Raw genomic sequence first — 24,966 nt, 5'->3', positions numbered from 1 at the left:
GGGGGGGGGGGGGGGGGGGGGGGGGGGGGGGGGGGGGGGGGGGAGGGCAGCATGAGCAGAAGCCCAAATGCACATTCACAGGAAGGCACCTGCCCAGGCTGGCAGGGCATGGCTGTGTGAAGCAGTGCAAGAAAGGAGACAGGAGCAGACTAACCGGTGCCACATACACAAAGCTAAAGGAGTCTGGACATCACCTAGGAATCCTCTCAATGCCCTGCTATTTTTAACGTATAAAAATTAAGATATTTCAAAATAAAACTTAGGGATCTTTATGCTGCAAAAATGAATTACTCCCAAGTTCTTTTTGGATTTAAGATAGGATGTGGTTTACAAACATAAACTTACATACACCTTGTCAGAGTGCATCTAACCTTTAAGTACCTACATCAAATCAAAATGAGAAAAAAATTTCAAGCTACTGAGTAGACTTACAAATTTGCAATGTCAGCATGTGTACTTACGCATTTTGTTCAAGTCCAAGGTATCAGCTCAATTTAGTGGCAGCACTAAGTGGAAGCTTCAGATAAATGTTTTCTGAAGATTTACATCTGCAAAAGCTCTCCAGAGTGTACACACCAAACCAGACATGCTGCAACACTCAGCTTCTTTCCCCACAGTGTGGAGCCTAGCTCACTGCTGAATGTAGACAGCTTTCCTCTGATGAGTCTCCTCTTTATCTAGTTCTCCTACTTGGACAAGAATCTCATCCAGAAAGCTTTTGGTTCCTGCTGGTGCATACCCACCTGATAATGTAACATAAAAGTCTCCATTTGAACTCCCATGAATTTGGCTTTCACTTCAAAGTCTCCAACTTCTTCTGTTGGACTGATTTCAAAGATAACATTTTTAAACCTGTTGAAAGATACCATCTTAAGGGTGTGGTTTTGATGTTCTCATATAAAAATACTCCGTGAAATGGGGAAAGGAGATGAACCAAGTCTTCAAGGGTGAAAAGGGGTAGAAAATATAGATCAAAAGTACTTCTGCACCTGAAGCAGCATGGATTGCCACGCCTAACTACCATCTGCTCTGGGACTTGGAGAGAGGAATGGCAACCTCTCCCTGCCTGCAGCACTTGTATTCTATAAAAGAGGAACCACTGAGGAGTGCCACAAGTGGCCTGTGAAGGGATGACATCATAGTAATTCTCTTCACTTCCACATGGCCAAAAATGAAACCTAATGATAAAAGGAGAAAACAGGAAACTGGGGTGGCAGGAGAGGGTATGTGTGTGTGAATACATGCATGTTTGAGGACTGGGAGAAGTAAATAAACAAAAGGGGGTCAGTATAAAAGCACCAACGGAGGAGGTTTTACTAGAAAGAGTAGGTGCTGTGTACATAAGCACACTCAGTATAATTACCAAAGATAAATTGTTATTATTAAAAATATTTAAGTTATCACTCATTCACAACACGTTACCTGCCAGGAAATTTTAGGGAGCCAAAAGGAAAAGGGGTTATGCAGCCGGGCACGATGGCTGACATTTGTAATCCCAGCACTTTGGGAGACCGAGGCAGGCGGATCACAAGGTCAAGAGATCGAGACCATCCTGGCCAACATGGTAAAATCCCGTCTCTACTAAAAATACAAAAATTAGCTGGGCGTGGTGGCGTGCACCTGTAGTCCCAGCTACTCGGGAGGATGAGGCAGGAGAAGTGATTGAACCCAGGAGCCAGAGGTTGCAGTGAGCTGAGACAGTGCCACTGCAATCTAGCCTGGTGACAGAGCAAGACTCCATCTCCAAAAAAAAAGAAAAAAAGGGATTAAGGCATTCTCTGGGTGATCAAAGTATAGCACCCCAGATTTCCAGAACTCAACTATGGAGCTACCTTACCTATTACGAACAGGGCTGAGAACCATGAAAGATGCAAAAAGGTCACTGAGAGTTAAAGGAGAAGTCACAAAAACCCATGCACTGAAACACACATGCATTTTATTCAACTGGAATGCCTCACGGGTTTTCCTTAAAGATATTATCTTAAGTGATAAATAATTTTACCAGATTTAGTTGGCTATTTAGTTTCTAAGCCCATATAAGTAAATTAAAAAGAAGAAAGAAAGGCAAATAGAGGTAGGCACTTGAACAGTAGTGGAAAATAATTGACAAAAAGGGCAATATTGACTCATGCCTGTAATCTCAGCACTTTGGGAGGCCAACGCAGTAGGATTGCTTGAGCCCAGGAGTTCAAGACAAGCCTGGGCAACAAAGTGAAACCCTGTCTCTACAAAATATAATTTAGTTGGGTATGGTGGCACACGCCTATGGTCCCGGCTACATGGGAGGCTAAGGTGGGAGGATCTCTTAAGCCCAGGTTAGGGCTGCAGTGAGCTGTGATCATACCAGTGCACTCCTGCCTAGGTGACACAGCAAGACTCTGTCTCTAGAAAAAAATTTAAAAATTATGTACCCATTAAAAATGATGCTTTCAATGAATATAAAAAATGCTCACAGCATAATAAGAAAAAAGTTGGATACATGACCATAAACAGTATTGTCCCAGTTTGTGTTAAAAAATATTAAGTAGTTATTTTAGGCTGGGTGCAATAGCTCATCCCTATAATCCTCCCAGCATTTTGGGAAGCCGAGGAGGGCAGATCACTTGAGATCAGGAGTTTGAGACCAGCCTGGCCAACATGGTGAAACCCTGTCTCTACTAAAAATACAAAAATTATTTGGATGTGGTGGCAGGCACCTGTAATCCAAGCTACTTGGGAGACTGAGGCAGGAGAATCACTTGAACCTGGGAGGCAGAGGTTACAGTGAGCTGGAGGTTGCAGTGAGCTGAGATTATGCCACTGCACTCCAGCCTAGGCGACACAGAGAGACTGTTCCCCCTCCAAAAAAAGGCCTATAATTCAGCACTTTGGGAGGCCGAAATAGGAGGATCACGAGGTCAGGAGATCAAGACCATCCTGGCTAACACGGTGAAACCCCATCTCTACTGAAAATACAAAAACTTAGCTGGGTGTGGTGGTACATGCCTATAGTCCCACCTAATCGGGAAGCTGAGGTGGGAGAATTGCTTGAACCTGGGAGGCCAAGGTTGCAGTGAGCTGAGATCACGCCACTGTATTCCAGCTTGAGTGACAGAGAGACTCCGTCAATAAGAAGAAGAAGAAAAAATATAAAGTAGATAAATAAGTGGGTGAGTTGTGGATAATCTTTATGTGAATAGAAAAAAAAAATACATTAAAATGATTTCCCTGGTTATCCCTGGCTTGTGAAATTACAGGTGTTTTCTTTTTTATGCTTTACTGTATCTTCAAAGTTTAATAATGAATACATATTATTTTAGAATCAGAAAAACATAAAAATTCTTTTTTAAAAGTTTTTTTTCCCCCCAGACACAAGAAGAGAAAGATCAGTAGCCTGAGGTCACAGGGCTGACTGAGCAGATGCTTAATAAATGCTTGCTAATGAGGCTGGGCCCAGGACCTATGGGAGGATGACAGGTCAGGTCCATGAACCACGTGCAAAGCAAGTTGATACTTCCCAGAAAAGAAAATGAAGGTTAAGTGCCTGGTTCCTAGCTGTAAGTGGAATAAAGCAAACTCCTCTTATTGTTACTCTTAATTTATTCTTGATTCAGAAACAGAAGAAATCCAAGGAATGGCTTCCTGCTTTAATGAGGAAAAATTAAGATCAGACCCAAAGAAGTGAACATGACCTGAGACAAAGGTTCTACAAACAAGGAAAAGATAAACTCTTTTATGACAAATTAACTCTGAGTATGAGGCCTAATTCTACACATAAAAATATATAAATACATAAAAAATATTAAAAGTAACCATCCAGAAAAGAGAAATAAAGACAAAAAGGCAAAGATGTGATAAATGTAGAAATAAAAATCAACTTAAAAACAAAAAGCAAAGACTCACTGATTCACTTGCAGGTCCTCAATTTCCAGAAGAACTCCTTTTTCATGCAGTCTTGCTGCTGTATATTTCAGAGAAATCTTTTTGCTTTTCTTTCCTTTCATTTCCCTAGGCTTTTTGGAGACTCTGTAAAAATCACATCATGTCACTTTCTACAAGTAACCATCTATTCTGAATCTTCATCATTGGTAACTGAAGGAAACAAGGTCAGAAACCAAACTTCCAGACATAAGCATAAGTAACATACCAACTCTAAAATGGCAAACAAATGTTAGAATTAGCCTAAGCAATATCTCTGCAAAACAGGGGAAAGATTACTAAATTGCCTCTGTTTTTAGTCTAAATTATATTTGAGAACACTCCCATGAATTTAACAGTGTCTTAATCCTCCCATGTCCTTCTGGGAAGTTCAGTACCTAACAAGTAACTATGAGAGCTTCATATGCCAGCCTGAGGGAATGGTACTGAATCCCAGCAGTGAAGGAATTACTCTAAGCCCCTCAGCTGTGTAGGGAAAAAATAAAAATATCATCAAATAAATACTTTTTAAAAGCATTTAAGCCAGCACAGCAATGACAGATGAATGAGAATAAGGAAAAAGAAACAGGTTAGGAGGCTATTAGGATGATCAAGGCAAAAAGTGGTAACTTTAGAGACATGCCCACATCTGCAAAATGACATATGTACAAGAGATTATTTGCTGCAGCATTTAAAAAATAATAACAAACAAATGGAAACAAATGTTCATCAATGGAGAACTGCTTAAATAAATTGTTATATCTATCTGTATAATGGAATAATACACAGCATTAAAAACAATGAGAATCTAGGTCTGCTTGCTTAGAAGGCCTGGAGGCCATGACAAATCTGGCAGTGAACACACCCAGTTCTAGATCTTGGTTTCTAAATACCATTCTTCATTCAAAGAAACCAGGGATTCTTGGAAAAACAGTTCATTCTGGGTCTGGGGAGGGGAAACTACAGGTTGAACATGAAACATCTTGTGTCAGGAAGTACACAAAGAACAATGGAAACACGTCAAAAGCTCACAGGAGTCAGCTCTGTAAGCTGGGTTAGGTGGGCCTATTTTTCATCCCTTCCCATCAGCCCTGCCTGATCCCAGGGAGTCTTCCAGGCAGAAAGAGAAAGACAGAGTACGTGCAAGAGCCAGAGAAACGGGAAGCAGATATGGCAAAATGTTAGAAATGGGTGAATCTAGGTGAAGGGCATATGGGTGCTTATTGTTCTATTCATTCCATCTTTCTGAGATTTCAAAACTCTTAAAAAGTTAGGAATAAATAATAAACTACCCTACAAGTAAAACCTGCTCTTATCACCCACCTCTCTGGGTTTTCAGTTCCCTCCCTGGAAAATGGGCATGCTGATAGCTTGCGGCCAATGCCAAGAAGGCTGGATTAGACTTTCCTCAGTACCCAGGAAAAAAATCAGAGCCTGTGATCTTGTCCCCAGGAAGAATAGAGAGGAGCAAGGGGATCCAAATTTGCATAATATTCCTTAAGTGATTTTGGGATCACTAGATGATCTCCTTTCATGATTTTAATTTCTAGCACCAAGAAGATTTTTTTTTTTTTGAGACGGAGTCTGGCTCTGTCGTCCAGGCTGGAGTGTAGTGGTGCGATCTTGGCTCACTGCAACCTCTGTCTCCCAGGTTCAGGTAATTCTCCTGCCTCAGCTTCCCAAGTAGTTGGGACTATAGGCATATGCCACCACGCCCACCTAATTTGTGTATTTTTAGTAGAGATGGGGCTTCACCATGTTGACCAGGCTGCTCTTGAACTCCTGACCTCAAGTGACACGCCCACTTCAGCCTCCCAAAGTGCTGGGATTATAGGTCTGAGCCACCTTGACAGGCCCCAAGAAGATATTTTGCAAAAGGAATACTTAGCAATACGCATCCATGAAATCCCCCACCCACTATTTATATCATACACTAACAAATGGAACAGGCAATTATACAAATGATTAGAGGTAAAATAAAAGACTAATGCAATAAATAGATCCAGTGTATTTTAAGTAAAAATTTCCAGCGTCATTTCAGTTGCCTCTGCTTTTTCCTCACTCTAATTCTTTTCCCTGACATCAATTCTTAAAAAGAAAAAATACTCACTTGCCCTTGCTGGCTAAGTTATCCAAGCAGGTTTTGATATAGCTTTTATAGTAATCCACCTGCTCCCCATAAAAGGTGGCCTTAGAATTCAGAGCAGCGTATGTCTGTTGCAGTTTCACTAGTTCAGCCTTTCTCCTCTGTCGGTACCTCCGCTGATTCCGAATATCCTGAGACATAATTATTAGAGTTAGAAAAATAACGACAGGTATCAGGCACTTCTTGAGTGATTATCATTTCACACTAGAACCCAGCAATGTTTAACTCTGCCTTAAATATGACTCCATACTTTTTTATTTTTTTGAGACAGAGTCTTGCTCTGTTGCCCAGGCTGGAGTGTGCAGTGGTTGAGATCATGGCTTATTGTAGCCTCAGCCTCCCAGGCTCAAGTGATCCTCCCACTTCAGCCTCCAGAGTAGCCGGGACTTATAGGCACATGCCATCATATCTGGCTATTGAAAAAACTTTCTTTTGTAGAGATGGGGTCTCAAGTGATCCTCCTGCCTTGGTCTCCAAAAGTGCTGAGATTTGTTTCAACAAATTAACAGAGAAATTCAGATCTCAAATTTTCTTCCTCCATTTGTATCTTCTAGCAGGGAAATGCACCACATTTAGACTTACACATTTTTAGAATTTACTTGCAAAGCTGGTTTGGACCTCTTAAATATTTTGTTGGGAAAGGGAGAAAAAGAGAATTATAATACATCAACTACCAGTTCCCAGGTGTGCATAATATTATCTTAGTGCAACAGCAGAGAACACCTAAGCTCTTAGTCCTCACCAAAGCCCCTCGCTTGAGATGATTCATACAAATCAAGGATTTCATCAGCTTGATGTGAATTCATATTTCACAATAATCATGAAAAAGATCTGGAAGAATTCTTTAAGGCTGAAGACAAATTCTTTAAGGTCATAGGAGGCTCTAGTTAAGGTCCTCTCCCTAGTAATTTGGGCCATGGAATAAGCCACCTTAGATCAGGCAAGGCCCTCATGCTGGAGAGTCAGATATGATTTCTCAGAGAGGAGGGCACTAATTTGCCCATGAACTGAAGCTATGCTGTTATCTGGACAGTTACTGTCTCTCGAGCCTCTCAGCTTTGAACAAGGCCAGTTCCCCTCTATCCCCCAAACGCAGTACCCTGGCAATGTCGTTGATCAGTTCCTGGTATTTGTTCTTTGGGTCCACGGTTCCAAGCTCTGTTAGCTTCTTTAAACCTGTCTGGATCTTCTCTTTCTTCTCTTGAAGAGTGAGGTTGCTGTCTTCCTTTACAGATTTTGACTTTTTCATCTTGTCAGGGGTTTTGGCATCACGGATAGCACGTCTCTGCATGGCTCTCTGATGCTCTGCTTCCTACAGATGGGAAAAAGAAGTTCTCAGCAAGTTCACCACACTAATCCTAAACTTGAATTTATATAGCACATCCGCACCTGAACTTACACAGATCTTAAACTCCAACCTCGAAACAGAAGGAAACAAACTCTGACTCCTGCCAAGTGACAGATGAAAAACTGCATGAAGCAGAGGCACTTCTTTCCACCTAGAAGAGATGATATCTACAAAATCACACAGCTGGGCCAGGTGCGGTGGCTCATGCCTGTAATCCCAGCACTTTGGGAGGCCAAAGTGGGCGGATCACGAGGTCAGGAGTTCAAGACCATCCTGACTAACATGGTGATACCCCGTCTCTACTAAAAATACAAAACCAAAATTAGCCAGGCGTTATGGCGGGCGCCTGTAGTCCCAGCTACTGGGGAGGCTGAGGCGGAAGAATGGCGTAAACCCAGGAGGTGGAGCTTGCAGTGAGCCGAGATCGTGCCACTGCACTCCAGTCTGGGCAACAGAGCAAGACTCTGTCTCAAAAAAAAAAAAAAAAGGCACACAACTGCTTAGGGCTTCTTTGGTGGACTCCAGGTACAATCACCGAGACGGGACTGTACCGGCTACAAAGTCATTTTTCTCTGCCACATTTTGAGACATGGAAGCCATTTAGTTTTATTAAAAACATAGCTGTATAAATGTTATAACTATACTAACACAACAAGAGCAGCGCTTAGTAAATTCTTGCTAATTCTTTTTGTCACTTTGTCACTTTCCATTTGGTGGAATCATGCTCGAGCATTGCCTTTGCTTTCAAACATGCTGCAGACACCCCAATAGTAACAGGGAAACACCTTCCCTTGATACTGCCATCCTTCAGTCACCATCCATTGTCTGTCCCTGTCTAACATATGATCTATACTTGCTGTTTCATTCTTTCAGCACTTTCTTCTTTACTGCTCTCATCACCAATTACCATACCCTGTCCAAAATCCAATGTCTTTTCTGTCACCTTGCTCATCTTCTCTGCACTGTGTTCTTGCTCTATGCATAGTTTTGTACTTCGATTTCTCTCTGTTTCCTCTCAGTACTTCAACGACTGCCTCTGTGTTGACAGATCCCAAATCTTTGTGACCATGGCTCTGGTGCCATATTCTCAACTGTCTGTACTGGGATGTTTACATTCGGGATGGCTTATACTTCAAGTTTGTAATTCCCCCTAACTGGAGCCAATTCCCTTTCCCAATAGTCCCCTATCTTCTAAAGTCAAGACTACTCTGCATCACATAATGTAAAGAGCATAAGCTCTAGAAGCAGACAGAACTGGATCTGCATCTGGTTCTGTCACTACAAGCTGATGATCTTGGCCAGTTAACCTGTAAGGGTCTTAGTTTCCTCCTCTGTAAAATAAGGATGAAAAGACTCGACTCATGGGAATGTTGCAAGGATTAAATGAAAGAACAGAGGTGAGAGCACCAAACACAAACTAGGTTCTCAATAACGACGGGCTCCTCCTTCCTTATTTCAAATTTCTTTCTAGGTTCAACATGTTTCAAGTATTGTTTTATACATCCTTACTTGCCTTTCACACGTATCTAATCAGTAATCAGTCAGAGCAACTGAGAGCTGAGACTTCATTTAAAACAATGGTTTCCCAATAGTTCTCTCTGCAGCCTTAAGAGTTTGCCAGAGGCACCACAGAGTCCTATAGGGCTGGATTTCAGATGTCCTATTCCTGGCTAGCAGAGTAGCAGAGTACCTGCTTTATATACTGGGCTTCTAGGTAAGTTGTCACTTAATGAAACAGATTACCATGCTTAAAATTTGGAAATGAATGGCCTGACCTACTTTCCTTATTTGACAAATAAGAAACAGAGACCTCTCAAAGTGCTGGGATTACAGGTATGAACCACTGTGCCTCCCTATTTGACAAATGAGAAACAGAGTCACAGTGGTTCATACCTGTAATCCCAGCACTTTGAGAGGCCAAGGGGGTGGGTCACTTGAGGTCAAGAGTTTCTGAGATCAGCCTGGCCAACATGGTGAAACCCTGTCTTTACCAAAAATACAAAAATCAGCCAGGCGTGGTGGTGCACACCTGTAGTACGGCTACGTGGGAGGCTGAGGCAGGAGAATCACTTGAACTCAGGAGGCGGAGGTTGCAGTGAGCCAAGATCATGCCACTGCAGGCCAGCCTAGGTGGCAAAATAATTTAAAAAAAAAAAAAAAAAAGAAACAAAGGTCTTAGATATGACATGACTCATCCAACCCTACATAATGCCAGGTCCCAAACCCCATCTGCCCATCCCACTGGACCTTATCACACACCTAGATGACTTAACCACCATCTGCTCTCATAGCACTGCTGAATTAATTAACATTAAATGGTCTTGAACCTTATAGAGGCTCTTTATTCCTTATCTCTGCAGTGCCAAATTCCCATCTAGTTTGTGAGTCCTAAATAATTTGGTCTCATGTTTTATTTCTCACTACTCACCTCCACCCACAGCTCCATTCTAGACATGAAGTCTGGTCACATCATGCTCTTGCCTCCTTGGTACCTTTGTTCACATCGCTCTCCTGCATCAAATGCCCTCTTGTCTTACATGCACACTCAAATCCTATCCACCTTTATACGTCTGGCTCCAGTTCCACTTGTTTTAGGAAGCCTTCCTAATGCATTGCTTCACCGGCCTCTTTCCTGAAACTTCTATTATTTTTTAGTCAGTATCATAGTTAATTTTGAATGGTTTCATCACTGTTTCAGGAATACATGTCACATTTCCCCAACAAGATCATGAGTTCACTGAGTTTAGGAGCCACATTCTGTACTTTTCTTCTATCTACCACGGCACGTAACAGAATTCCAAATATATCATATTCAATAAATTGCAGTAAACCCTACACATTAATGGTTTCAACAACCCTGAAACTATTTGAAAAAAAAAATACAATAAAAAAAGTACAAATTTTAAAAATACAGTAACAACTATTTACACAGCATTTATATTGTAGTAGGTATTATAAGTAGTCTAGAGAGGATTTAAAGTATATGGGAGAATGTGTGTAAGTATATGCAAATACTATACCATTTAATTAATTAATTAATTTATTATTAGTAGTATTAGTATTTTTGAGACGGAGTCTCACTCTGTCGCCCAGGCTGCAGTGCAGTGGCATGATCTCGGCTCACTGCAAGCCCCGCCTCCCGGGTTCATGCCATTCTCCTGCCTCAGCCTCCTGAGTAGGGGGGACTACAGGCATCTGCCACCATGCCTGGCTAATTTTTTGTATTTTTAGTAGAGATGGGGTTTCACGTGTTAGCCAGGATGGTCTCGATCTCCTGACCTTGTGATCCACCTGCTGCGGCCTCCCAAAGTGCTGGGATTACAGGCATGAGCCACCGCGCCCAGCCAAATACTGCACCGTCTTATATAAGGGACTTGAACATCTATGGATTTTGGTATTGGCTGGGGGTGGGGGGAATGGGTGCTGGAAAGTAACCCCTGTGGATACCAAGGAACGGATATACTGGATGGACACAATGGAACCAAAAACTTTCTCAGATGAGCTGTAACTACCACTGCCCCCCAGTTACATTCACGCTCACCCCTAGGTTACCAACTCTTATTTGCGTCTCCCCTCCTTTATCTGACATGCACCTATCGGGAGAGCTTATCTACCAAACAAAGGAGTATATGAGACCCTAAATTTTACCTGTTCACTGGTGGCTGGTGTTTCTAGGATTTCAGTCAAGGTCTCTCCTGGCTGGAACCGTATGACATCCACAATTAAACGTTTTGTACTGAAACAAGATGGGAGAAGCATTTAAATATTACCAGTGTTCTAGTTCCTCTCAAGTGGACCGAAGCAGCAGCAGCAGCAGCACAAACAGTACCTCACAGAAGTCCCAAGCAGCAGCTGCCAGCACACAGTACTCAAGGCACTAGGCTTATTTACCCAACCATACCATAAGTAGGTATAAGGGTTAGGATTTCCAAGATTTACATTTCATTGTAGCATATTAGCAAAATAAGGCAGAAAAATCCTGTGCCAAGTACAATATGCGAGGTGATTGGTGACTGGGATTATGAAAAGTATGAGAGGTCAGGATGGTCATTTCAGGTATGACCCAGCAGGTTCCCCTCCAAAGGTCAAGAAATCTTTGGATTACATTCATGTCATTCTTCCTACTTTTGATACTCACTTCAGTAAGATGGTTCGAGCATCCATTTCTGCATTCTCATCTCCAGGCACATCGAACTTGTTGGTCAGGGTGAGAGACACTTCTGTCTTAGCCAGTGCCTCCTTATTTGGGTCATTTAAATTGCCAGAGCTTTCCCCTGAAGTTTTGGGAGGGTGGAAAGAGTCAGCGTAATAAAGAGAGAAGATATTGAGGGGAAATAATACAAATAAAAGATGATGCAAGTCTAAGATAATACTTGAATCACCTAACATGTACAGTGTGACGAGAACAACTTTTACTGAGAAATAAAATTCTATGCCAAATGATAAAGGCAAAGGATCCATAATAACTTCAGAAATGTTTAAGAAATTATTTCAAGATTACAATTTCACAATTCTCTCTCAAAGCATTCTTTCTGGCTGGGTGCAGTGGCTCAGGCCTGCAATCCCAGCACTTTGAAAGGCTAAAGGAGGAGGATGGCTTGAGGCCAGGAGTTCGAGACCAGCCTGGGCAACATAGTGAGACCCCATCTCTATTAAAACAAAAAACAAAAAAACAAAAACTCAGGAGGATCACTTGAGCCTAGGAATTTAAGGCTGCAGTGAGCTATGACTGCACCACTGTATTGCAGCCTGGGCAACAGAGGGAGATCCTATCTCATAACAAACAAACAAAAAAATTATTTCCTTTAGAGGACTTTTAATTTATAGTTATGTAATTATTTGTGTATCTGCAATTTTTTTTTTTTTAAACACACTGGTAGTATGTATCTGCATTTAAAATGATCTCTTCCTCTGTCTCCAGTTCTTATAGATAGTGATCACATCTGGGCTTTTTTGTTGTTGTTGTTTTTGTTTTGTCTCTTATGAAACTATCAGGATCACATCTATTTTATTTCTCAATGTATATCCAGAGTTTGGTATAGTGCAAAAAAACAGAGGAGGTGACAATTACACTTTTCTGTCACGTTCCCCTTTGACCTTCCAGGCAAAAGTTAGAACTTTACCTATCAGGGACTCAATGGTGGGCACCTCGCCGAGGTCGTCCAGCAGCTCGTGGATTGGATCATTGTGCTCCGGAGCAATGGCATCCTGGTGATCCAAAAGGAGCTGCAAATACCAATGATCAACTCCATTTATACATTCAACTCTCCAGCCCATCCCTCCCTAGAACGCCTAACAATAATCTGCACAAAGAGGTTCCAACAAAGTTCCTATATTCAAAGAAACAACAAGCAAATCCTCAGCAAACTAACCCAAATAAACAATATGATATATAAAGCACCACACTGGGCTCTGTTGAATGACTTGTTATGATGTAAGAAGAGGAAATACTGGTACTCTCTTAATCTCATGGCCATAAAGGATTCAAATGAGCCCTGTGTAAGAAAGAACACTGTGGCTGGGCGCGGTGGCTCATGTCTGTAATTTCAGCATTTTGGGATGCCAAGGTGGGTGGATCACCTGAGGTCAGGAGTTCAAGACCAGCCTGGACAACATGATGACACCCTATCTCTACCAAAAATACAAAAATTAGCCAGGCATGGTGGTGCGCACCTGTAATCCCAGCTACTAGGGAGGCTGAGGCAGGCGCATTGCTTGAACTTGGTAGGCGGAGGTTGCAGTGAGCCGAGATTGCGCCACTGCACTCCAGCCTGAATGACAGAGCAAGACCCCATCTCAAAAAATCAAAACAAAACAAACAAAAAACACAAAACATTGAAACTCAAAGTTCAATACCCAAAGTCATCAATGTACCCTACTACCAGTTCAAATAAGTCACATGCAGACTTACTTAATGTTTCCAGTGCATGACATAATGTAATTCAGAGAAAAGTATACCAAATCAATGTTATAATTATTGTAGGAGCACTCAACAAAGCCTTCAAGGTGCCATTATCCCCAGTGATGCCCTCAGAAATGACAGTAACCTGAAATTTCATTTACATTTTCACATATGTCCTTGTTCCTGTTTTACATGTCCATGTCCCCAGAGGGGAAAAAAATCATTTGAAAAATCTGAAGAAACATGGAACTCCAGCTTCCAAAGGAAAAATCCACTCCAAGGCTACACAGAGAAAGAAGCTAGTATTCTAGATCATGTTAGAAAAATAACACAGAGGGCTAGGGTAAAAAGAAAGAAGAGTAAAAGCACTATTTTATCAAGGTACTAGATCAATTTAGTGGGATTCTGATTCAGTAGGCCTGGGGGGTGTCCAGGAAACTTCATTTTTAACTACCAGCCCATAGGATTCTGATGCAGATAGCCTGGGAAGACCTTTTAGAGACCTAGCAGTAGATATTGTTAAGAATAAGAAGCAAAAGGCCGGGTGTGGTGGCTCAAGCCTGTAATCCCAGCACTTTGGGAGGCCGAGGTGGGTGGATCATGAGGTCAGGATATCGACACCATGCCGGCTAACACAGTGAAAGCCCATCTCTACTAAAAATACAAAAAATTAGCCAGGTGTGGTGGTGGGCGCCTGTAGTCCCAGCTACTCAGGAGGCTGAGGCAGGAGAATGGCGTGAACCCAGGAGGTGGAGCTTGCAGTGAGCCAAGATCGCACCACTGCACTCCAGCCTGGGCGACAGAGTGAGACTCCGTCTCTAAATAAATAAATAAAAAAGAATAACAAGCAAAAAAAGAGACATCAAGGAGATGCACTGTCAGTTAGATCACAGGAAGGTGAGACACCTGGCTACCAGAGATGATAACCAGCAGCCAGGGACAATAATTAAGGACAATGAAATTAAGTAATTAAAGAAAAATACTTACAGTGTGGGTGTTGATGATTTCACCAATGGAAATGTAGATTACTGGTTTGGTGAGGGTTACTAAATCAGAGTACTCATCCACATTAAATTTATCCTGAAGCTCTGGGACATCACAAGCAGTTTGGAAAAATCGTCTAAAATAAGCACAGGAGGCAGCCCCCCAGAAAGGGACATACGCATGAGAAGTTGGCAAAAGGACATTTCACAAACCTCTCACACAATGAGTGCAAACAGAAGCCAGTCAATACAGTTACTTCAAGAGAAAGAGAAAGTGCTGTGTATTTGCTGTGCTTGACAACCTTAGGATACTGGCTGTAATAACTTCTTTCTCCACCTAGTTTGTAGTTTTAGTTTTACCCTTAAGAACCATTGCACCACGATTTAAAACAGTTCTCAGGCACCATTAGGAGAACCAATTCTATCTCTAAGACAGTGCTCTGAAGCATTCAAAACTAGATGTTAATTTACAAAAATTTTTGCTCTGAAGCATTCAAAACTAGATGTTAATTTACAAAAATTAAAAGCATTCTCCAATTCTCTGATTACAAGGTAATGTACTAAATGCATAATCATCATTATTTTTATGTTAACTACTATCTATTTCATAAGTGTTAACTACTATGTATTTCGTATGAAAATTCTCTTCAAAGTAAATGGATCATCTTCTGGAGTCCCGGGCACATCAAACATGTCTTCTACAATATGGCAGTCAGGGAAAGTGAGGGGTGGTTTTTAATCTTATCTTTCCCCTCAATGATAAAAATACATCCACAGACTCTCTTAAGCACTTGTGCCTTTCCCCTTACCTGAATTTCTGGTAGGACTGGGAAAGATATTCATTAATGATGCTTAAGTGGGCATTATCTCCCAGAAACATCTTATTAGAAGCAGCATGCTGAAGCATTTTTGCAATGGAGCCCAGATTTCGGCGTTGGTCTGTGGTAAGCTGGCCTCCTGCCGACAGGTCAATGATGTCAAAGGCATCAGGAGCAACAATGGCTGGATTCATGTATCGATAATAAAGCAAGTTACCAATAATCTGGAACAGATGAAACAGAAAGATGAGTATTAAAAGACATACCACCAAGTAAGCCACAAATGACTTTGCTAGCAAAGAAAAGCAGAAAATGCAGTCCTATGAGTAAAAAATAAATAAAAAATACATACACACATGCACGCATGCACATATACACACTCTTTCTCATGGCCTGGAACTAAATGAAATATCCCTTTGTTCAATACAGGAAAACAATGAGAACAGAACTGAAAACTACTGCCAGTAGTTAATGAAAGAGCAGATTCAGAAGGTAAAAATGACACACTTAAAGTCTGTTATTAAGTATTTCAGGACATCTTTTGTTCACATATCATGGTAGCAAATAAGGCTGGTGTCACCCACATGCACTTTGTACTTTCATGTAGATGGGTTTTCCTTATAAAAAGCTAAAAAACATAGCTAAATTCCTTAACATGACCCAATCAGCATAGAGTAACCCCACCTCCCAACATTCTCATGCTGCAGACTTCAAAGGCCAAGTCCATGCCTCTGAAATTAAATTCACTTAACACACATCTCTTCCACAGAAGAATTCAGGGACAGTCACGGCATTCCCCCTAGAGTTTCATTCAGAAGAAATAAAATTAATTCACCTGAACAGAAAGTCTAGAATCGAGGCCTCACTGTAGGAAAGCACAGAACTAGGAGAGAGAAGAAAAAAGCATTCAGATTAAAAAAAAAAGAGAAGAGAAGAGCACAGCTGAGTAAGAAAGAGTTATCAGCAACAGCCTTAGCAGAAATAATTGTGCTTGCTACTATTTACCAGGTCACCAGCAGAGGGAACAATACTACAGCGAAAAGACAGGACTCAAAGAAACTCATCTGAAAACAGGAAAAATCCATCTTTCTACTTGTTTGATGTTTATGCGCCAAACTATAGGAAGTGTTTCATCCTAAGAGAGGTATCATTTACCAATTACAATTGTTTTCAAAAGCTCACAATCAATGGTAAGCTACTGCCAGAACCTACACTTGGGCAGTTAGTAACGATCTACGGTCAGTCCTGCTTTTATAGCTTTGTCCTCAAAGGGCAGGAGTCTGCCGGCTATGAGATTCTTACCTTCAGCAGCTCATCCTCACCAGCATCAGGGAACTTCTCATGCAACGAGTCCTTCAGCACTTTGGCAATGAAGCGCATCCCGTAACTGCGGGATGGACAAAACTTAGTGAGAAGGGCCAAGGAGCAGAAAGGCACTTACTGCTGGGCTCTACTGGGGGTCATGACAACTGATGGCACTCACGGGATTTTGTCCACAGAGCTGACAATGGCCGAGAGAAACTTGTCTGTCACAGCCCGCATGTTCCTGATGGAGCTGTCTAGCCGTGTCTTCACTTCTTCATGAGCTAGCGCCTGCTCAGGGGTCACATCATAGGGCAGTTTGCTGGGAAGACAGAAATTATACCCAACTATTTTAGACTAACAGCCAGGAACAGCCTGAAGCAAGTGTCTTATCTTTCATAAACTGAAAGACCCAGAAATACTAGATAGCTTAAGCTCATGCTCACAGGGCTGGTAAGTGATAAGGCTAGAATCTGAACTCAGGTTTTTAACTGTAAATCAGGTGCCTGAATTGTGTGCCAGGCACAATAATAGGCACTTGGGAATAAAAGTTATACACGACATGATACCTTCTCTTGAGTCTTTTACAGTCTGGTGGGAGTGACACAAACAAATGATTATAAACCTATTCTGCTGTAAATCAGTTCACCAAAAGTGCTACAGGACCATAGGGAAAGGGCTTCAACTCAGAATGGAAAAAGTAAGGAAGGCTTCCAAAAGGAAGGGATGTTTGAACTCAAGAAAACGGGAGAGGAAGAGTCTTCTAGGAAGGAAGGGGAGACAGGAGACATGAGAGTGGAAAAACAGACAGGGAGCAGGCCATGGCAGACTCTGTATACGATACTGACAAATCTGGACTTTGCTAGAAACCAGAGGGAGGTCTTCAAAGATAGGAGCGCTACGCCAGGAATAGCAGCACACGCTAGCATTCCCAGCTACTAGGAAGGTTGAGGTGGGAGGATTGCTTGAGCAAGACCTTGTCTCACAAAAAAAAAAAAAAAAGAAGCAGAGAGCGCTTTGGTACACACAGAAGGGGAAGAGAAGGCAATGCGACCACAAAGGCAGAGGCTGGAACCACAGAGCCACAAGTTGAGGGATGTCAACAGTCACCACAAGCTGTGAGAGTCAAGAAACAGAGTTTCCACTAGAGCCTCTGCAGGGAGTGTGGCTCTTCCAGCACCTCAACTTCATGATAATAGTTTCAGATTTTGTGAGACAATGAATTTTGGTTGTTTTAAGCCACCAAATTTGAGGTGGTGATGTGTTTTGGCAGCCTTAGAAAATACAAGCAGAGGCCAGGTGTGGTGGCTCACGCCTGTGATCCCTGTGATCCCAACACTTTGGGAGGCGGAGGTGGGTGGATCACCTGAGGTCAGGAGTTTGAGACCAGCCTGGCCAACATGGAGAAGCCCCATCTCTACTATAAATACAAAAATTAGCCGGGCATAGAGGCGCATGCCTGTAATCCCAGCTACTCGGGAGGCTGAGGCAGGAGAACTTGAACCCGGGAGGCAGAGGTTGCGGTGAGCCAAGATCACACCATTGCACTCCAGCCTGAGCAACAAAGCGAGACTCTGTCTCTCAACAACAAAAGAAAAATACAAGTAGATAGGAATACCCTTCTTCATTTGTCACAGCATGGCTAAGTTAAAATAGGTAGGCTATGAATACAAGAATTCTGCAAAAATCAACAAACATTCTATGAGAAATAAATACATGGAACTTATAATAAAGAATATTATATATTTTATTATTTATATGATTTTCAAAAGTAGTAACCAGCAAGGGAATCAATATGCTAAAAAAATTGGTCATAGAACAGAATATTAACTTTCTGAGATTTTAGGAAAGAACATTCCCAAGAGGTGACAAGATTCCAGTTTGCTACGTGTATTGTGGCTGAAGTAAAAGAAGAAAGCTAAGGGACCTGTGACGCTTACCTGTAGGGACAGATCCCCACCACATCACCACACTTCATAGTCACTGGTATCTTAAAAAGAGTTCAAATCAATTTCCTTTTTTTTAAGATATGGGGTCTATGTCGCCCAGGCAGCACTCAAACTCCTGGGCTCAAGCAATCTTCCTGTCTTGGCCTCCTGAACAACTGGGACTACAGGTGCATGCCACTATGCCTGGCTCAATTTCCATTTTATGAAAGGCAAAATGAGACCAGTTTCTCATAGGTACCCACAAGAAAACCAATCCTGAAGTGTCCAGCAGGCTTTGGATCTAAAAATGACTGACTCATGGACCTTCAGAGTAAATAACTGAGAAGCCCTGAGCCAGTGTATATGGGGCTATCAGCAAGGAATGCCCTGGGTTGTAGGCAAAACTTCCCAGACAAGTATTGTACTTGGCTGACCACATTCCTGGATGTGCAGGCCTCAGGTATGCAGGCAAAAAAGTTAAAAAGACTTTTGCAATGATCTGAGTCCTGATAACAGACCTACATGGTACTGAGAACCAATCAGATGCCAAATGATTCCTAATAAGGATAAGCCCTTTCTTTTTTTTTTTGTCAACCTAGGATGGAGTGCAGTGGTGCCATCAAGGCACACTGCAGCCTCAACCTCCCATGCTCAACTGATCCTCCTGCCTCAGCCTTTGGAAAAGCTCGAACTACAGGTGTGCACAACCATGCCCAGTTAATTTTTTTTTTTTTTTAAGTAGGGACAAGGTATTCCTATGTTGCCCAGGCTGGTCTCAAACTCCTGAGCTCAAGCAATCCTCCTGCCTCAGCCTCCCAAAGTGTTGGGATTACAGGCGTGAGCCACCACGCCTGGCAAGATAAGCCCTTTCAAGGAGTCAGCAGAATGTTCTGTTCTCCACCCAGGGTACACCACCCTGTTTGCCTGGTATCCAGGTAAATGGAAAGTAGAATGATGTAGAATAGTGTTATTCAAAGTGTGGACCAGTGCCAGTCTACAAACTGATCAAAGACAAGATAAAGAGAATGAGTCAGAATATAAATCAATACATTGCTTCCTTCATTAAGAAAATCTTGCTATGAAAAAAAAGTATCGAACTAAACAGTGTGCACAGATGATTTTCCATTACTGGTGTGCAAACCACACTTTGAATAGCAACGGTGTGGAGAGCTGCTACTCCACCTACGCCCAGAGAGCTTCATGCAGGATCTAACCTTACTCCACAACAACAAGAAGAAACCACAAAAGACCACGCTGCTCACACCTCTATTTCCCACCCCTCTGGGTCTTCACCCAAGATGAATAAAACCAGAAACATTTTGGCATTCTGAACTCCCTTTCCCCAGCATTATCCATATTTGATTGGCACACTTTTGCTTTAGATCAATTAATGTTGGTGGTTATGCTATGGCTCTAGCTCAGTTATCTCCTGTAATATGTTAATTTAATTAGCCCAACTCTCGATATTTCAGGGCAGCTCACCCCACACCATTTTCTTTTTCCTTTGTTGAAACACAGTGATCTCACCCAATCTATATGAACCTTCTCATTCAACTGCATCCCTCGTTATGCCAGGTCCTTTTAAGTCCTACACCCTCCACCTTAGAGTGTTCAGACATGAACACTCTGCACCTAGCTCTTAGTAAGGCTGGGTTCATCTTAGCCTTTGGACCTCAGCTAAATGAAATTTTATCTTCTGGGATAGGCTTTCCCTAACCACCTTATGTTAGCTCCCTCTTATAAAGTCTCCATTACAGAACCCTACATACAACTTCACAAAACTTTCCTCAATGTTTAATTATGCTTTTATTTTTATGTACCTGGTTGGTGTCTCTTCCACCCAATGAACTATGAAGAGAGGGCAGGGAGCATGTCTGTTTCACTCATTATTGCATTACTGTACACATCTCTAACACAATGCCTGGCACACAGTAAGTACTCAATAAGTATTTGCTAAATAAGTGAGTTTATTACCAGGTCAACAACTTATAAAGCACAGTTTTCTAAAGAAAAACTATTTCAGGCTGGGTGTGGTGGCTCACGGCTGTAATCCCAGCACTTTGGGAGGCCGAGGCAGATAGATTGCTTGAGATCAGAAGTTCGAGACCAGTCTGGCCAACATGGCGAAACCCTTTCTCTACTAAAAATACAAAAAGTAGACAGGGGTGGTAGCGCACGACTGTAATCCCAGTTACTCGGGAGGCTGGGGCATGAGAACTGCTTAGACACAGGAGGTGGAGGCTGCAGTGAGCTGAGATTGTGCCACTGCACTCCAGCCTGGGTGACAAGAGTGAAACTCTGTCTCAAAAAAAAAAAAAAAAAAAAAAAAGAAAGAAAAGAAAAATTATTTGAACTAATATTAGTTTATAAATAGAGAGGGGAAAAAAGAAGTAAAGAAAATAACAACATGAAAGAAAAGTGTTATTATGGTTAACATACCTTGCCTCTCCTGTCTGAGACTCCATCTGATTAACCCAAGATTTGTAAATATCCACAGGGTCAGTTTTGATGTTGAGAGATTTGTCATCCATAATTTCCTTCACGACTGGGGCCAAGATCTGTCTCAGGGCATTCTGGCCACGGGCTCCACGGTTGAAACTTACAACCATTTTAATAACCGTAGGATTTCCTGTGACAATCTCTTGAATCTGATCTACCTTCGACCTATAAAAAACATCAGATAAAAATGTAAACTTGTCACAGAATCCATCAACTAAAAAGATCCTTCCTGCTTAAAGATCCTATCTCCCTGAAACAGTTTCTCTTGAAACACTCCCCGGCACTCACAGAATGTTCCTGCAGCTGCACACTCAATCATGGTCATGATTAGGTCCGCAACTAGATAAAAATGTGAAATCTTCCTGTTCGGCTCACTTTTTGAAATTATACCTTAATACAGAATGTTCCTAAAATTAACTTGTCCCTTCCCTAGAAGCAGCAAGATTTTATATCAGTTATTTAAAAATTAGATGCTTCTTTAGAGTAAGCATTTTTCATGAATTAATTGAGATCAAGAAAAGATCAGGAAGGCATGAATCTCAAACTGGGAGCCCCTGTGTTAGTGGGAAGGGGCCTATGCCCTTAAGAAATCTGTTCATACTTGATTTCCTCTTGAAGCGCTGTCTTAAAGAGCCGCAGGAGCAGGTACTCCTCTCGCTGGTTGGACGCGTAGTTGTAGAGTGTGAAGATTACGGAGTCCATGAACTTGGTGGACTTGTTCTGGGGCATCTGAAAAATTAGCTTGGCCAGATAGGTGGGATTGGTCTGAAATAGAACCAAGGGATAAGTCATCTGTAGGTAATATAAAGGCTGGCAAGGTATAGTCAATTATTTAAAATTGAAGGACTAGAATATATATGAGAAAAAAATTAACAAATTAACGTATTACAGTGCCCGTCACTCACCCCTCAGTGAAATTCAAAAATATTTCCAGAGAGATCAATGGGTAAGGCTTTCTTGTGGAAAAACAAATTCACTAAATTTTTATAACACTGACTCCAGGAGCCACTTACTTGCAATAAATAAAACAGGTGCTGGTAAGCTTCCAACTTCTCTCTCTTCTCCTTGCTCAAAGCCTTGAGACCTCCCTTCTGTTTATTTATCATCATCATATCAGACAACTGTTCCTTATTTTTTTTGGTAAGTTTTTTACTGTGGGAAACCACATCCTATAAACAAAAATCAATACATAGATCAGAAAGCCTTCAAAGATGAACCTCTGGGCATTGAGGAAAGGTTTTGTAGCACATGCAAACTCACATGAAGGTCTACTGCACTGGCAGATTCCCACCGAATATTTTAAAATCACTATACTTTATCCTGTTTTCAGTAAACCAATCAAATCCATTCCCATGTTCCAACAAAGAACCTGAGCCATAAGAATGTTCACTGAATTGGGAAACCAACTTCTAGCAATCTATTATAAAAATAATAGCTACATATATACTGAAACAATAATTGCAATGTTATTTATAATAAATGCTTGGAAAACAACCTAAATGTCAAATACTAGGGGAAAAAGAGGTAAATTATAGTATTATCTTCTAAAAAGCGATTATGCTACTGTTAAAAATAATACTTATGGCTGGGTGCAGTGGCTCACACCTGTAATCCCAGCACTTTGGGAGGCTGAGGCAGGGGGATCACTTGAGCCCAGGAGTTTTGAGACCAGCCGGGACAACACAAAGAGACCCTATCTCTTATAAAAATATAATTTGCCAGGCGTGGTGGCATGCACCTGTTGTCCTAGCTACTTGAGAGGCTGAAGTGGGAGAATCACTTGAGCCTAGGAGGTCGAGGTTGCAGCGAGTCATGATCATGCCACTGCACTCCAGTCTGGGGTACAGAGGGAAACTCTGTTTCAAAAAATAAAATAAAAAAAAATTATCACTACTTATCATAGCGAAAGAGTCTTATCCTTTAATATGAAGTAAGAACGTAAAATACAAAATGACTGGGGTAGGTGAAATTAGGGGAAGACATTTATCTTCTTTTCTCTATCTAAATTTTGTCTATTAAATTGTTTTATGTCTTAAATTTTTTTTTTTTTTTTTTTTTTTTTTTGAGACAGAGTTTCACTCTGTCACCCAGTCTGGAGTGCAGTGGTAAAATCTTGGCTCACTGCAACCTCTGCCTCCCAGGTTCAAGTGATTCTTCCACCTCAGCCTCCTGAGTAGCTGAAATTACAAGCATGTACTACCATGTCCAGCTAATTTTTTGTATTGTTAGTAGAGACAGGGTTTCACCATGTTGGCCTGGCTAGTCTCAAACTCCTGGCTTCAAGTGATCCGCCCTCCTCGGCCTCCCAAAGTGCTGGGATTATAGGTGTGAGCCATCATGCCTGACCTGTCTTATACAACTTTTTAAAAAGCTTATGATGGCCGGGCACAGTGGCTCACGCCTGTAATCACAGCACTTTGGGACGCCAAGGTGGGTGGATCAGTCACTTGAGGCCAGGAGTTCGAGACTAGCCTGGCCAACATGGTGAAACCCTCGTCTCTACTAAAAATGCAAAAAAGCTGGGTGCCGTGGCTCACACCTGTAATTCCAGCACTTTGGGAAGCTGAGGCAGGTGGAACACCCGAGGTCAGGACTTCAAGACCAGCCTGGCCAACATGGCGAAATGCTGCCTCCACTAAAAATACAAAAATTAGCAGGGTGTAAGTGGCATGCGCCTGTAATCCCAGTTACTTGGGAGGCTGAGGTAGGAGAATCGCTGAACCTGTGAGGCAGAGGTTGCAGTGAGCCGAGATCACACCACTGCACTCCAGCCTGAGCGACAAGAGGGAAACTCAGTCTCAAAAAAAAAAAAAAAAAAAAAAAGCCAAAAAGCAAAAAACAAAAAACATTAGCCAGGTGTAGTGTCACATGCCTGTAATCCCAGCTACTTAGGAGGCTGAGGGAGGAGAATCGCTTGAACCTGGGAGGCAGAGGTTGCAGTGAGCTGAGACCACATCGCAGTACAACCTGGGCAACAGAGTGAGACTTGGTCAAAAAAAAAAAAAAAAAAAAAAAGGCTCATGGCAGTAGCTGAGAAGAAGGTCAGCCTCCACCCTCCCCACCAGTCAGAAAGGGGAATGCAAGGGTTACAAAGCAGGATGAAGTGTTCCAAGACCCCACTGGCACTGGGCCATACCTGCAATGTAATCTTATTTTTCACTAGCAGTCCAATTTTGATATCCATGAGATTGAGGTCATTCTCCAACTGCTGGTTAGAACGAATGAGGGTGATAACCTCTTCCCGCATCTTCATAAGGTCAAGCTCCTCCTGAAAATCCTGGTCACTTTGGTCCAGCAGGTGGACAAATTTTCGGACCACAATCATAGGAGGATCCTCAGCATTGACTGACAGAAAGTATGCATCAGACAAAGAATGGAGTTACCAGCAAAAGTACTATGTCTCAGGAAATAGCACTGTCTTGAAAAAGTAGTTCTATTCACACACATTTCATTTTGAGATGTGCAGTCTTCTGTGTCAGGCTATTGCTATGTTATGATAAAGGTTAATGCAACAAGCCAACAAGATACCTAGCCACATGTTAGCAAAGGGGCTTATGTCACAGGTCACACCCTCTCCCCCAAGCCTTGCCTTCAGGACAGTAAAAGAGGTCTGTGGAGAACACCCTGAACTTGGTGGCTCCCAGCCACTGCCTCAACTCTTCACGCGGAGCCAGTTACTCACTGAGAGTCTTGTAGTCATCCCGAGCTTTGTTTGCCCGAATAAAAGCCTGGATTTTGATAATGTCATTTATCTAAGGAACAAAAAAGAAGAAGAAGAAATTCCTCTGTTCATCTGTCTACCAAAAATATGGCAAAGCAGCTCCTAATGGCCTGTATGATCCAAGGGTGCTTACATGGTCCCGGAAGTACTGCAGGCGATCTCGATAGCGCTTTCTAGCCTGGTGCATCCTTGCCAGGGACTGAATCTATGGAAAAGGGATCCTGAAAATTAGAAGAGTCGTTCATCTCAACACATGTTATACCTGCACGCCTCATGGAGAAACCCTGCTCAGGCTACCATACCTTTACAACTTCGTCTTTGTGGGAACGCAGGTAAGCTAACCGATCTTGATATGCCTTCTTCTGCTTGTATCCTCTCCACTGCGACTGAAACAATCAAATGTTACAGAGGACATATTACTT

The 24,966-nt window shown here is 42.0% G+C and overlaps 1 protein-coding gene across 1 annotated transcript in view; it reads right to left on the bottom strand.

The window, feature by feature from the left end:
* Nucleotides 1-24,966, bottom strand: part of IQGAP1 (IQ motif containing GTPase activating protein 1) — a 116,519-nt gene that overhangs the window by 3,459 nt on the left and 88,094 nt on the right. The window contains exons 20-37 of the mRNA XM_023195408.2: nt 24,847-24,930; nt 24,678-24,749; nt 24,506-24,575; nt 23,960-24,168; nt 21,837-21,992; nt 21,425-21,588; nt 20,764-20,988; nt 16,578-16,718; nt 16,397-16,481; nt 15,086-15,318; nt 14,281-14,413; nt 12,515-12,617; nt 11,530-11,665; nt 11,040-11,127; nt 7,143-7,355; nt 6,008-6,174; nt 3,883-4,005; nt 744-852 (exon numbers count right to left, since the gene is read on the bottom strand). Coding sequence (XP_023051176.1) covers nt 744-852; nt 3,883-4,005; nt 6,008-6,174; nt 7,143-7,355; nt 11,040-11,127; nt 11,530-11,665; nt 12,515-12,617; nt 14,281-14,413; nt 15,086-15,318; nt 16,397-16,481; nt 16,578-16,718; nt 20,764-20,988; nt 21,425-21,588; nt 21,837-21,992; nt 23,960-24,168; nt 24,506-24,575; nt 24,678-24,749; nt 24,847-24,930 — 2,511 coding nt within the window. The remainder of the gene's footprint in view (nt 1-743; nt 853-3,882; nt 4,006-6,007; nt 6,175-7,142; nt 7,356-11,039; nt 11,128-11,529; nt 11,666-12,514; nt 12,618-14,280; nt 14,414-15,085; nt 15,319-16,396; nt 16,482-16,577; nt 16,719-20,763; nt 20,989-21,424; nt 21,589-21,836; nt 21,993-23,959; nt 24,169-24,505; nt 24,576-24,677; nt 24,750-24,846; nt 24,931-24,966) is intronic.

The sequence above is a fragment of the Piliocolobus tephrosceles genome, chromosome 6 (assembly GCF_002776525.5).
Source record: "Piliocolobus tephrosceles isolate RC106 chromosome 6, ASM277652v3, whole genome shotgun sequence".
NCBI classification, from domain to species: domain Eukaryota; kingdom Metazoa; phylum Chordata; class Mammalia; order Primates; family Cercopithecidae; genus Piliocolobus; species Piliocolobus tephrosceles.
This window is presented reverse-complemented; position numbering and strand designations above follow the sequence as displayed.